The sequence below is a fragment of the Amia ocellicauda genome, chromosome 5 (genome assembly GCF_036373705.1).
Source record: "Amia ocellicauda isolate fAmiCal2 chromosome 5, fAmiCal2.hap1, whole genome shotgun sequence".
In the NCBI taxonomy this organism is placed as follows: domain Eukaryota; kingdom Metazoa; phylum Chordata; class Actinopteri; order Amiiformes; family Amiidae; genus Amia; species Amia ocellicauda.
Window position 1 is genome coordinate 42,081,334 of NC_089854.1, and position 14,394 is coordinate 42,095,727.

At 39.1% G+C, this 14,394-nt stretch overlaps 2 protein-coding genes across 2 annotated transcripts in view; one reads left to right on the forward strand and one right to left on the reverse strand.

The window, feature by feature from the left end:
- mpped1 (metallophosphoesterase domain containing 1) overlaps positions 1-3,329 on the forward strand; it is a 43,284-nt gene extending 39,955 nt beyond the window's left edge. The window contains exon 7 of the mRNA XM_066705262.1: positions 1,062-3,329. Within this exon, the coding sequence (XP_066561359.1) occupies positions 1,062-1,180 (119 nt within the window). The 3' untranslated portion in view covers positions 1,181-3,329. The remainder of the gene's footprint in view (positions 1-1,061) is intronic.
- Positions 3,330-4,923: 1,594 nt separating this feature from the next.
- efcab6 (EF-hand calcium binding domain 6) overlaps positions 4,924-14,394 on the reverse strand; it is a 38,011-nt gene continuing 28,540 nt past the window's right edge. The window contains exons 20-31 of the mRNA XM_066705263.1: positions 13,363-13,462; positions 12,729-12,847; positions 12,064-12,291; positions 11,677-11,832; positions 11,052-11,247; positions 10,485-10,676; positions 9,764-9,994; positions 9,237-9,452; positions 8,038-8,218; positions 6,756-6,940; positions 6,084-6,233; positions 4,924-5,477 (exon numbers count right to left, since the gene is read on the reverse strand). Of these exons, the coding sequence (XP_066561360.1) occupies positions 5,355-5,477; positions 6,084-6,233; positions 6,756-6,940; positions 8,038-8,218; positions 9,237-9,452; positions 9,764-9,994; positions 10,485-10,676; positions 11,052-11,247; positions 11,677-11,832; positions 12,064-12,291; positions 12,729-12,847; positions 13,363-13,462 (2,077 nt within the window). The 3' untranslated portion in view covers positions 4,924-5,354. The remainder of the gene's footprint in view (positions 5,478-6,083; positions 6,234-6,755; positions 6,941-8,037; positions 8,219-9,236; positions 9,453-9,763; positions 9,995-10,484; positions 10,677-11,051; positions 11,248-11,676; positions 11,833-12,063; positions 12,292-12,728; positions 12,848-13,362; positions 13,463-14,394) is intronic.

Below are 14,394 nucleotides of genomic sequence, written 5' to 3' on the forward strand. Positions count from 1 at the left end.
TGCAGAGGCACAACTCCAAAATCTGAGTTAACCTGATTAGTGGAATGAATCCGTCAGATGGGGAGTGTAGCCGAACACGAGCAGCAGATCTCATGCATCTGCCACCACTGATGAAGTCACAACAGTCTCTTTGGCAACCGCAGCCCAGGTAACAACCAACGGGAAGATCAGCGCAGGTGGCTGGCACTGCGGGTCTGTCGGCTGCGCAGAAAATTTCCCCCATGTAGATCTCCTTGTTAAAGAATAGTGACCTATGAAACCTGCTGGCTCACAGTTCTCGTCTCTGCAGGACCAGGACAGTAGTCCTGAATTCGAGCCCCAGGAGACTTGTGATGGTTAGTGTCACCAAGTAGACAGTGGGCCTAGTCAGTGTAGCCTCCATTCACCTGCCCATTGTTCTCGTCTGATCTTGTTCAGTCAACAGATACGTACTTTTTCACAGCCCTGACTATCGTTTCTCTTCCTCAGTGAGATCACACCCACTGACGCTGTAACATTGCTGAGCCTCAATATGCACGGGTTAACAGTGGAGTGATAGACACTTGATACAACGATGTGAGGCTCATTTTGGACAGTTACTGTAATTTAAAAGCTTTCCATTTGTTATTCATATTATCGAGCATTCCTCTGGAGGCGAAGCAGTACATCAGACTCTGCACATTGTTCTCCATGTACCCTCCAGTAACTTCCAAATACAGCTGCGAGAGGCATTGTAAAATTATGATTAGTTCACTCACCGCAAATAGACTGTGGAGTCCTACAGTGTCCACGTCTCAGGAAAGGGGTCAATGACTTATTCAAATTAAATGTAAGCTCATCATTTTACATCTGCCTCTCTGTAGCCCGACACTGCGCCACGATGCACAAGACACGCTGAAACTTTTCGTCAGCTGGGCTGTTTTCGTATCTGGAACACTGTGTCCCAGGAGTTTCCAATATTAGAAAGTAGATCAGGCATTTTTGGGAAATTAAACAACTGTAACTGAGACACAAACACATCAACATCAGCCTTTTGAAAGAATCTGCTTGAGAGTCAGCCGGTTGTGTTTGTGCTCTGACAGGTTACGGTGTGATGACTGATGGCGCCACCACGTTCGTCAACGCCTCCGCCTGCACGGTGAACTTCCAGCCCATGAACCCGCCGATAGTGTTCGACTTGCCGACTCCAAGAAGCACATGACTGTCAAAGTCCTTTCCGGTAGTTTTGTGAACCGTATTTAAGTGACAAATCGGGGGAGAGAGGGTGTACAGAGGAGGGGGGTTTTGTTCACAGAGGCCAAGTCGCACCTCCGCTTCAAGTAGCATTACATGTGCAGTGTTGTGTAGCGTTGTATTTTTCTATTGACACAAGTCTGACAAGAAAAACTAAAGGGGGACGATCCAGCGGAAACCGATGTTTCTGTGTTTGTAAAAAAAAACTTAAAAAAACTTAAAAAAACAAACATTGTAGCACTTAAATCAGCTGACAATCTCCAGTGACAACGGAAAGTGTGAAGGACTGATGAGAATTTTCTTCGATACTCTATTGATACTGACATTTCAAATGGCAGCTTTATAACAATATTATATTGCCTATTCTTTTTCCTTTGTTTCTTTTAGTATTTATTCCAATTTTCTTGTATTTTGTATTGAGACACTGTATAAAATAAATGCTGAATAAATATTTGTTTTCAGGGCCCACCGCATGGCTTAATGAGGATGACAGGCAAACACCGTATAGTTGGTTATTAGCCCAAGAAATGTATAATAGGTACTAAGCATTCTGGGTAAAACGGATGAGATATGTTTTTGTCACGCCTCTTAGAATCCTTCCTTAGATCAACGTCCCGGTTTTGATGATCCTTACGCCATTAAAAGCCACAGTACGCACAAATCACAGCCATGGAGAACTTGGATGAAGTTGTCTTTACATTCCCTGGAACTGAATGTCAAACGCGTTGACTGAATCCCTGAAGACTCATTACAACTTTCTGTAAGCTTCTTGTCCATTTGAAAATCTGTGCCAAGCTGCTCCTTTGCTCTCCAAGTAATTTCTTTAGGCCTAATAAGCTCAAGAGCATTCATCCTTTCATCACCCACCCCAATGTAATATCGCAAAGCATTTATTGCAGTACGAACACTATAGGCGATATTACCATCACATGAGTATAGGCTGACACTTTAGATGGGACGGGATTTTAGCGTTGCCCTTTACACTGAAAGGAATTCAACGTGCAAATTGAGCGTTACACTTTTGCCCAGATGAGTGTCGGTGCTTAATTACTGTGCACAGCAAACCACTCACTTCTGATCAGCTGCTCACAAATGTGCAAAGCCCAGCATCACTAAGCTCTTTGTTTTGTGTTCTTGGGATAGGGCTTCAGCAAAGATTTTATCCCTTTTGTTATTGTTGATGAGAATTCATCTTTCTTTATTAAAGCTGAAATACAGGACCGCAAACGAGAGGAAAAGCCAAATGCCTTTACTTTGTTAACTTTTTTTATTAGTAGTAGTAAAATAAATAGGCATAATTATAACTGCAAATGTATGCATAGCTATAAAAAAATTCTAAAACTGTATTGCAGTGTATTATTGTAGTGCAGTGTAGTTAAGCAGCAAAACTCAATTTGGCAAAGGTGTAATGATAGATTTAAAAGTTAAAGTGTTTTCTGATGAATGCCGTTTTAAAATCCTGTCTTGTCTGATCACCCTACATACGTACCCTGTGAGCTTAGCAAGTTAATCTTGAAATAATTTAAATTCTACCCCTTTTATCACAGATATGCAACTGGGAACATTTCTATGTCTGGACCTTTTTTTAATTCCAGCTCATGAGTTCTATAATAAAATTGAAAATGCAGTTTTTTTATTATGATTAAATCCTGTATTAACCATTGTTTTGGTGTATGTAATGTGTGTGTGTGAATAAACCTAATTGAGATACGCAAACACAAGTTAGCTGCATCTTGACTGCACTGTCATTCTTTGTTCATCAGTTTATTGTCTGCAGGCAAGTAAAAGTGTATTGTAATATAAGAATAGGCTTACCTAAACAATCTTACATTGTTTATGACTTCAGACATCTTAGATAAGTTTACCGTAAGCACACAATCAGAATTGCATCTTTTAAGGTTGCTTTTGGAGTTGGAAGAGAGCATCGGATTTAAGGTTGTTTGGCAAATATTTAATTGCCCTATTGTATTCGTAACAATGCTGTTTTAATTTTATTGTTAAAATCCCCAAATATTTATAAAAAAATATAATTACATATGTTTTATTCACAATGTAGGCTTCAGTGGGGACATGTTGTGTACTGTGACTTATTAAAGAACCCACTACTTTACCTGGAATCTAAAATCTGTCAATCTCCCTTTATACTGTGTGAATGCAAGTTGGTTCTTAATCCTATTTGGTAAAACAATACTGATTTAGTCAAATATATATATATATACTGGTACTGTGTAAATTAAATTAGTCTTATTTTGAAATGGAAAACATTATTTTTTTTCTGTGTGTTAATAACAACAACAATAAATATTATAATTTTCTCTTAAATAAGAAAATGATAATGACAAGAATGATAGATAAGCCGAATTTCAGTCCTCACAAATGTTATGCACAATTTAGTTATAGGTACTATGAATTATAGTACAGCTTATAATGCTGATACCAAACAGTTCTGGGCTTTCGGGAGCACTGAGAGGTGATACCCCGTTATCATTTCAAACTGAGAACTCACTGATGTGAATTGATTGGGTTGCAGAAACCTTCATACATTTTTAAAGTTAACATTTAATAACTGGGATTTTATTCTCCACTCTAAATCAGATCATCCTCTTTTTCAAAGGAATAAAATATGAAGTGTCTAACAAGTATAGGTATGTTTTTCTGTGTGTGTGTGTGTGTGTGTGTGTAGGAGCAATGTTGTTGAACTGTGGATGGCCGGGCAGGCAGGCAGGTATGTGGGTTCCAGGGTGAGAGGAGAGCTTCTTCTGTAGTCATAGTAGCGAGCCGAGAATTAAGGCTCAAGGCAAGACTGCAGCTGTGCACAACAGCACGGGCACCAGAGACAGACGCATGTGCCTGAAAATAAAACATATATAGTAGTCGAATTGTATCAATTATCTTTATTTTTCTGAAATTGGGGTGTTTGCAAGATATATCCTTTTCTTTTCTTATTTCCCTGTTTTCCTTTCTTTAACTGAATTGATCTCACCTGCAAACTGAAATGTATAAGTTGGGGTTGTTCCTGTTTGCACTGTCTACATCTGCGGAGTACATTCCTGCTTTTCTTTGATAACACAATTTAATTGTTACTGCTGTGTTCATTCCGTGGGGCATGCTGTTCTTTTTTTGGCACATCTCAATGTGTTATGTGTTGAATACACTGTTGAAAATCTTCTTTTAATAAAAAAAAGGTTTTCCAAACTCCCTATAGCCACATCATAAAATAATGTTAGTATTGAAATACCATCTATAATGCCTGTCTTGAACTTTAACTCCCATGCTTTTCTAAATGATAATTTTCACAAATGACAACTCACCATTTGTGTTTGGATCTTCTGGATTCAAAACACATAACCTGGTTCTGTTGTCCCTGTATATTTGTCAAACTGTGTACATCTCCAGTGACTCAATGATCCACTCACTAAGTTTCCAAGTTTAAATATTAAATCTTTGTTTCCAGTGCACAGCAAATGGCAGAGTTCATTCTGGGTTTAATTCAAGAGCAATTAATAAAATGTGACTGAGTAATATTAATAATAATAATAGATCTGGTTCAGAATAATTTATGTATAAATGGTTTATAATTTGTATATTTTTTTGTCTGTAAATTATACTATAGTAATATTTGTATGGTCTACTGGTGTAAGTAATTCTTTATTTTGTTCTGATAATGTCCTCAAAATATAAATGAAAAATGAAACAATTGTATTAACAGTGTGAAAGTGTTTATTAAGACAGGTGGAAATTGAATCACACACTCAACTGCTAAGGTATCATAATTATACACTGCAACCAATCAGATCAACTACATTTTCATTCAAACCATGGCCATAAATATAATAATCAAAATATATTTTCAGAACTTCTTTAAGAGAATTAGAAATTGTGTGGGGGATTTTTCCCCCAGGATATTTTCTTGATATTCTTTTATATTCTGCTGAGGTACTAGAGCAAAAACATCAATATGGCATTTATTTACTTTCAAATGATTTCCGAGGAGAACAGACTGTTCAATGGTGCTGTCTGCTGGTTGTGAACAGCATTGCATTCTTCAGCTCTATTCATGGAAACAGTGCATTAAGAAATCAAAGCTTTGGAAATTGGTTTCAAGAGATGTTTTGAGCATTAGAACAAAATAGTTGTGTTTTTCATCTTAAAAAAACACGTAAAAAATCATTGTAGGATATTTTCCCAGTCATTTTCTTGTCAAAGAATGCGGCAAAATGGAAAAACTCTTCTTCAGACAGGTTCACGCTGTGTTGTCTTAGTACCTACAAGAAAATGGATGAAAAATACATCTTTGCAAAGGCAAACTAAACAATATTTCAGACTGCACCTGGATTCAGATGATGCCAAATTAAATAATACAACAGTGATGTCATTCAATGATTTTCTAAGTGTGATCTAATGTGCATGTTCTGTTGTTTAAAACAGAAATTTGACACACACACAAATAGCAAACTACAAACATGTATATCATAGCGGTTACATTTATGAGTAGAAAGAGTGAAAGTAGCATCTTACTGAAAATGAAGCCGCCACCGGCAGTTTTGTATTATTTTATTAACAGGTGGGTCAAAGTTTTCATTTAATCCAAACATAACTGGCATATTGAAGAGACACTATCAAATAAAATATCAGCACTATGTTTATGCAGAGGATCCCGCTAATTTCCAGAGAAATCGTTCATAAGTCATACACTTCTCAAAATTAAAGCCACTCTCCCACGTTTACCAGAGGAGATGGAATCAATGACAAGATGTCTGATGTTTTAATCATTGCAGCTGGACTCCACAGACCCCAATATGTAAGGAATCCGTTTGCCTGCTTACATGTCAAACAGATCCCTTGTAGTGAATTTCTCGGGGTGTCATTACCTTTTTGAAGTCCTGCAGGGGGATGTAGCCGGTCCTGCTCCTGTCACAGGATGTGAAGGACTGTCTCAGGGGCCTCCAAGCTTGAAGCACCTGGCCCTGCAGTCTTAGCATGGAGTCCACAAACTGGCTGCTGGGAGTTCCAGGAGTCATCTTGAATGGGTGAAGAGAGAGCGATCCTTTATATAAACTGAGCTATGCCATTTTTAATGCTCTGTACACCAAGAATCCAGTGTGCTTGTTTTCAATAAGATAAGGTTCCTGGACAAAGCTAAAATGGTATTCATACATCACAGTCAAAGCTTTTAGACTGTGACCTGAGCTACATATATAGACCACTGATCTATGCAGTCCGGGGAAGTCGTTTGGAGGCGTATAGTATTCTTCAGATTAAAACCTCATTCAAGTCACTACAGCATTGAAAGATCTACAGTATACCACACGATTCTCTGCCTAATCAGCCTATATTATGATACGTGTAATATGTGTGCAGCAAAGCAGATGTTTGGAAACGTTGGTTATCTATTTATAAAATGTAAAACGTACGGTTATCTATAACGTAAAAAAATGAAATGCAGCAATCTGTTGGTTAAATTCAATTCTTTGCCAGGAGAAATAGTAATGCCTTGCTTTTAAATGATAACCCTGTGAGTGGTCAGCTCTCTCTTTCTGTACCGGTGTCTGGGGCTGGTGGACTCTCGCCCTCTCCAGTGGCTTTGCCTCCAGTGGCTTCAGCGTGAGAACAAAATGACGCAGGAACTCAGGGTAGGAGAATTTGCCATTGTTCTTAATGTCGTATTTTTGGGCCAGTTGTTCAAACTCTCCCTGGGTCATCTGGATATCACAGTTCTCCAGTACAGCTACAACAAACAAACAACACAAATACAGTTACAGTTGACACCATGGAAGGATTAAATGGGAGAAGGAAGGAAGGAAGGAATTTTTTTAATTCAATTTTATCTCCTTAGTTTACAGTCATTAAATGCTTATGTACTCCTGTGGGGTTTGTCTTTCTCCTCCTGGATTTCTTGTGTAATGGATGAAAGGCGTGAGTCTGTAAATTCGTCTAGATTTCAATTCTCAGTGCCGGTACGGCTGAACAGGCTGTTCTTATCGCCTGCACGGCACTGCAGCACAGCCCTTTGGAGTTACATTGGTTTTCATGTCAGGCACACGTTTTGCATGTTTCATTCAAGCCGGGGAGAGTGAACACAGCTTAGGTGAGCTGAGGTGTTTGCCAATCCCATCTGTGCATTTGAACAGGATTAGGAGTGAATGGAATTAGTGCTGTGAAAACATTTTAAAATGTGCACCGAGTCGTATCACACTGGGCTCATTAGCTGATGTGCAAGCAAGCCGAACAGCTGAGCAGCGAGGATTTAAAACATGTTCATTACCTTTACAGCTCACTATTTTTGGTATTTATTTTTATTTTCTAGAGGTGATTCATGCAACTCTAAATGAGGAAGGTCTTTGACCCTGGTCAAAGAGTTCTCTTCCCCCAGCAAAACTGAAGGAATAGAAGGAAAAAAAGGCTTGTAATTTAGCAATATATTTAACTTGTTTACAGGACCTCTGCCCTTGTCAAGAACACGTTAAAGGCTTATGAATTCACTAAACTAAGGGGAGCATCATTGCACCCTGACTGGCTAGTGATCATTCTAAGACATTGTGTTTTTACAGTAGAGCCAAAAGAGAAGTCCCACCATTAACATGAATCTCAGTCATACCTCTGTACCTATTCAATCTACTGGACAATCTGTGAAACTGTGCCACCCTTGCATTTGGGAGTGAAATGAATATCTCTGGGCACAGTTCAGATAATGAGTTAAACATAACATAAAAATGCATAACGTGCATTACTGGTGACATGATTATAAAAGAAATGCACAGATATGTTTTTGCACAAAGACATACATGTTCTGAGGACCTGACACCCCATTTCATAATATCGTACCCAAGAATCTGGACACGCTGATTTCTCCGAGTCCCTCAGAGTCCAGCTCCCTGCACTTCTTCTGGATCTCCCTCCAGGATTTGTAAATGTTTTTCTTCACTTTCTGCTCAATGGGCTCACAGTTCAATAACGGCGTGGCCTGCCCCCCCGCTGTGGCAGGTCTCTTTGTCGAATCCACGGACTAGAATGTAAGAAACGGGTATTGGGGTCACTGGGACATGGTTTACAACACCCCCCCATAATCCTTGGATATTTTAAGACATCACAGGATTTTAATGTTGCCCTGAAGCTTAAATAAAGTAGTGTGCAAGCCTTTGCTAAATTGCTATTGCTGCTTAATTACCATGCAGGGCTTGAAAATATCACAGCCTGCCAAACATTTTAGGGCAATACATTATTACAACTTTACCAACACTGGTAAATAATAAATTCAAATGAAAAAATAAATACAAATACAAATAGGCAAGATGCCTTTAATTTCCAAGGTAGAGCAATTGTATTGACAGGCCCTGCACATTAATTAGGCTGGAATTTCAATTTAACATAGATTTAACACTCAATTTACATGTTAATTTATTTAAGTTTCAGGGCAATTTTAAAATGTGGTTCTGTCTTCAAGTGTCCTGGGACTATGGAGCCTGTTGGTAACCCCGCTGGGAAAAGGCCCTGCCCTGGGGCTGTTTTCTACTAACTTGGTCACATATGTCATAACTATGTGGGATTTCTTCTTCTTTTTTTTTAATACATATATTACTTAAATGTATCATTACGCCTCAGTGACCCTAACAATTCAAAACTGAGGAAAACGGGCCGGTGTCAAAGTTCTACCCATTGACAATCTTCCCGTTTTCCCTGGATACTTAATCATCAGGTCGTTTTTTCACCTCCATACAGCGAATTACATTTTTACATTTCCAGTTCCTTTAGGGACGTTTTACGTACTAATTAGGAGTGAAACTATATCTCAGTGCAATGTAGCTTTAGCTATAGCGCAAATCCCTGAAGGCTTTAAATTACCTGGTCGACTAATTTGACACTAATAATGTGGCCAGAATTGCGGTTCCATATGATAGCAGAAAATGTTCTTTCACTGTTGTATTTCCTTCCCTTATAGCTTTACTTTTATATTGTATCTAGTGTATCTAGATAATTCTGCCAGAGCTGTGGGAAAGAGCTAAATAGTTTATTAAAGTTTTCACCTTGGATGGGCTGCCCAAGCAGGATGCAGTTTTGGGCCGTCTACTGGGTGATAGGGTTCTCTCTAGAGCGGAAGGAGATGGGGTTTTCATGGGGCTTTCTCTCCCAGAGGAGCTTGGCCGTTTCTTACAGGGCTCTCCACTGAACCTCTTTAGAAACTGCTGGTAGTCCAGGTTCCCAAAGTCGTTGACTGGCATTTGGTTCCACAGGTTTTCAAACTGTAAAAAAAATGCAGCGTATCTCTGTCACAAAGCAGTCCACTGAAGAGGAAAAGAAACACATAGTGAATCCAGGCCAGTGACTAAAGGGCTGATTCAGGGAGTCATGGCAATATTAAGATTACTTTCATACGAGTAATTTCATACTACATTGAGACAATTGAGACATAGACAATTGCTACCGCTAATTCTCAGCAGCACACGTGAGGTATAGCAATGCGCTGCCCATCAATGGTGTGCCGAAGTTGATGTCACAATTATCTGGTGATACAGAGATCTCTTGGGAGAGAGAAGATGATCAAAAAACCTGCCTGATCATCCTTCAGTCGCATGAAGTGCCTGTTGCAAATCTGCCTGAAGTCTTCTTTGGAAATGACATTAATATGAGCGTAGTCCATATCTATGATCTCCTGGCTGATGGTATATATGCGTGTGGAGACCACTTCCTGGATGCGGCTCAAGATGTCCTTCATAGAGAGAGTCCGAGTGGGAGTCTGGACCGGCCGGCTGACCTTCTGAACCTCCTCTAGCCACTCTGAAGTCTGCGGGACAAACAAATGCAAAAGTGCATCAATGCATCAATGTTCAGATAGAGTAGGGATGCTGTAACAACCCCTCAGCACAATTTATTAGCAAACATGATAATGTTCAGATTTCAGGCATGCAAGCCAATGATCAATCCAATCACATTAGGATTAACTGTTAAACCAGTGTCCTGTGAAGTTGTCCTTTTTAACCAAATTCTTAGCAGACACCCTTAGCCAGGGTGACTTACAATTGTTACAACGCATCACATTATTTTTACATGTGTACCCATTTATAAAGGTGGGCATTTACTGGAGCAATCTAGGTAAAGTACCTTGCTCAACAGTATTAACCCCCACCTGGGGATGGAGCTCAAAACCCTCTACTCCAGAGTCCAGAACCCTAACCACTACCCCACACTGCTGCCCTGTCATCTAGTCCACATGGCCCAAGCTCCAAATGAAACAAATTCAGCTCAAATTCAACTCTTTCACTTTGCAATCTTACCTCATGGTTCAAGAAGTTGAAGCTGTTAAGGAAATCCTTCCAGTCAATGGTCCTGTCTTCATTCAACTTAACCTTACTCAGCAAATACCTGAATTGACGGTCTGAGAGCTTGACACAGAAGTTGTCCAGGACCTGGCGGAACTCCAGGGTTGGCACGGCGCCGCTGCCACTCTTATCAAAAGCAGCAAAGGCCTGGTGAGAGAGGGGAGGAAACTCACTCTGAGTGAGAATGCTGATTCGGAAGGACTGCTAGAGAAGGTCTTACGTTTAGTTGTGTTTTTTGTTTGTTTTGTTCTTGTTTTGATGCACAACGCAATTTCTGTGCCATTTACCTGTTGCAACTGGATTGTGCCTCACCGCAGTGAAATATACAGTTACTACCATTTGTGTATCAATTGCTACCTGTTATTAACCATTATGTGCGTTTACAATAATGCAGAGAATTAATGTCACAGCTCTGTTCATTAGGTCCAGATGAATCAAAGCTGTGGCCCTGAAAGGATGCTATCTTGGGATGCAGCACAAACAATTGTAAACCAATATATTTACAATATATATCAAGCCCACCTTCTGAAGTGTGTCATATGAAGCTCTCACTGTTTGTTTTATTTTAAACAAGGCCTTTTCTGGGCTGAGTCCCACGCAGCTCTCAGTGGGATCAGTGGGTTGTGTTCTGGGGCCGTATTTCGAGGCTCTACCATCATCAAAAGCTCGCAGGAAGTCAAAATAAGACAGTTTGCTGTCATCTGTATTGATTCCCAGCCTAATGACAATTTTTAAAAACATGTTAGACACAAGGAAGTTAAGCACACCCAAAGCACACCCAAAGTCCCAGTTAAGCACAACCAAATATACTGGTTGTCCAATCAGTGTATAGCAGAAAGCTAGTTAATACAAAATCAATTTTACGGGTGACTTGTGTTGCAAAGTACTAGATTTAAAGTTTATATTTTTAATGGTAAATAAATGATTAATAAACTCAAAGATGTGTTCCATTTTTGTACCACATTGTTTAGCAGTAACATCAAAATAAATTACTCAACTTGGTGGCAAACTAGGAAAAAAGCATTCATTATGTTAATGATTAAATAGTTTACGCTACCGTGTGTAGTATTCTACTCTCATAATTATAAAGCTCTAAAAAGAACATGCCTTCTGTGTTAAAACCAATTGTGAAACGTTGTTCTCATACCTGTTGAGCAGATGTACAAACTGGACTTCCTCCACCTGATAGCTGTGGTCCTGGAGAACTCGGTGCAAATCCTGGACTGTTACATAGCCATCCTTGTTCATATCCAGCTTCGTAAAGGCTGTGCTGAAATCCTGGTAGTAATCGCGGATGATGTCCCTGCACAAGCAAGAAAACTCTTCAGCATTACAGCCAGGCTCTCACAGTGGAGCTCGTGTACTCGTATCAACACAGACGCAACCTTTGGCTGTTGGCTATGAACCAAAGTTGGTGCCACTAACTAACTAAATCTAACCAAAGAGACCACCACCAACTGGTTCCGGCCGAGGCAGTTAAGCCAGGGTTGTGTCAGGGCATTACAGAGAGCAGAGCAATCCAGTCTTCACTCACTTGATCTCCTGCTCAAGCTGTGCTGTCTGAAGCATGTGGGTCTGGTGTGCCTGCTTGTCTGCAATCTCCATGTGCTTCTGTTGCTGTTTGCTCTGGTGCTCCAGTAAGGTGCTGTAATTCTCCTCCACTATCCGCTTGCTCGGCCCATTGTCAGCGGGAGCAAACTCCACGCCCACCGTCTCTAGGAACTCCGCGTGAGAGAGGAAGCCTTTTCCCTCTTCATCATACCTTTCAACATTATTGCCAGATCATCATTTCAGATAGGTAATCAATTGAACTGTGCTAAGTTACAAACACACACACACACACACCACACACACATATATAGAGCTGTTTGTTTTTTTCCATAAGTAAATCAGTTTTTTATTACAATTCCTTTGTGGAAAGAGAAGGGAACAATTTCCCTAGGTTAGGAAAAATCAACCTTCTTCATAACAAAACTATTCATACATTTTTTATGAGGCAAATTATAAATAATTGCTCAATGTATTTCTTGAAACTATTTACCATGAATGAATATTATATTATGTTTTATTTTAGAGAACTCACATAATACTGCATATCAACATACTACTAATAATACATTATTTTAATAATAATTATTATAATTATGTAGGCACTGCCAGAAAATGTTTATGCAGTAAGAAAGAGACTTCATGGCTTACCGTGACCACAGTTTTTCAAATTCACAAGGAGTGATGGGCAAAGCAAATCTGTATAAAACAGCCCTTAAATCCTTTTTACGAATGATACCTTGGCCAGCTTGATCAAACTCACAAAATGCCTGCAGAAACATAAGCATAAATTGCCTGTTAGCAAACTACATAGAGTTCAGACATGTTCACAAAGATTTGTTTGTTTCCCCTAGATTACCAGTTGGTTCAAATAAAATCTATATTTTCATATGCCAATTTAATGATTCCATTTCACTCTTCCTTCCCTGGCTGTAAAAAAGGACACTGGCAGTGCATCATGTATATAATGGTTTATCCCCTGGTACAGAAGGGTTACATTAAAAAACAAAACACATATCTGGTCTTAAAATAAAAAACTAGACAAAGAGGTTTTTTTTATGATTTCAGATATTAAACACAATATGTCACTGAATAATTTCTGTAATTAAAACACTTCAGCAATTTAACCCAGAAACCAGCAATAACTGTCCAATCCTCAAAGATCCCATTAGGATTGAAATGTGAATGTTTGAATTCCAGCTGTTTAATTATGGTGTAATCATTTCATGCCATCAAATAAGTCAGGTGCGCCTCTCAATTAGCATCGCAATGCAACCATCCTAACCTTTGCTAGGTCGTGCCATCTGCTTTGGACTTTCTTCACAAGGTAACTGTGCACCTGTTCACACACAAGATCGGGACTGGCTTGCAGGGTCTGATTTGGCCTTAGCATAAATAGAAAATACACAACAGTTAATTCTGATTGACAGCCAGGAAATAAGACCATTACCCTATATCACATTAAAACGTGATCTTGGATACAGGTTCCCAGTTAATACTACTACTACTACTAATAATAATAATAATAATAATAATAATAATAATAATAATAATGTGTTTTATGTGGGTGGCATGAATGTGTTTGTGTCTGGTATTTTAATAAGCTTCCTTTTACACTGTCTTTGTTATTGTGTGCCTTGCTTAAAACATGACTAGGAACAGCTGTTGTGTGGGCACTGTAAATTAGGTATTAGTTTAGGCATTTATTTATCCTTTGTAGATGTAAATATGTGTGTATTTTCAGTGCTATTAATTAATCAATTTGTTTATTTGTAGTTTCATAAATCAAAATAATTCACTATCCATTTTCATCTTTAAAGGCTTCTTATCGCTGGTGCTTTCCCTAATTACTAACATGTTTATGAAAGAGGCAGTTAATTTGTCATTGTCTCTCTGCGCACCAGTTTTCAACCCACTACTTGTACCAATCCATGCCAATTATGGTTTGATATTTTATATGCTAGTTTGTCGAAGCACACACAACACCACAGTCTGTACACAAGAGCTGGAGAAAGTCAATACATCCAGCAGTATTCATACTGAAACATTAGGACTACCTGGAGTCGAAAAACGGTCACACAATATCACACAATGGGTTCGCATTAGGGATCTACCACAGCTAAAGATAATGACCATAGTAATCCATCAGCCTTATTTCAGTTTATGAAGATGTAATTTTATATCGTAATATTTACACATTCTCAATCTAAGGCTGGGTGTTTCATGGATAAGGTACTGCAGCCATGTGGAAAGTGACTCTGAAACCCCTGCTTCAATGTCACCTGTTGTGTTCTGCAGTCAATGGGGGTGTTCGGGT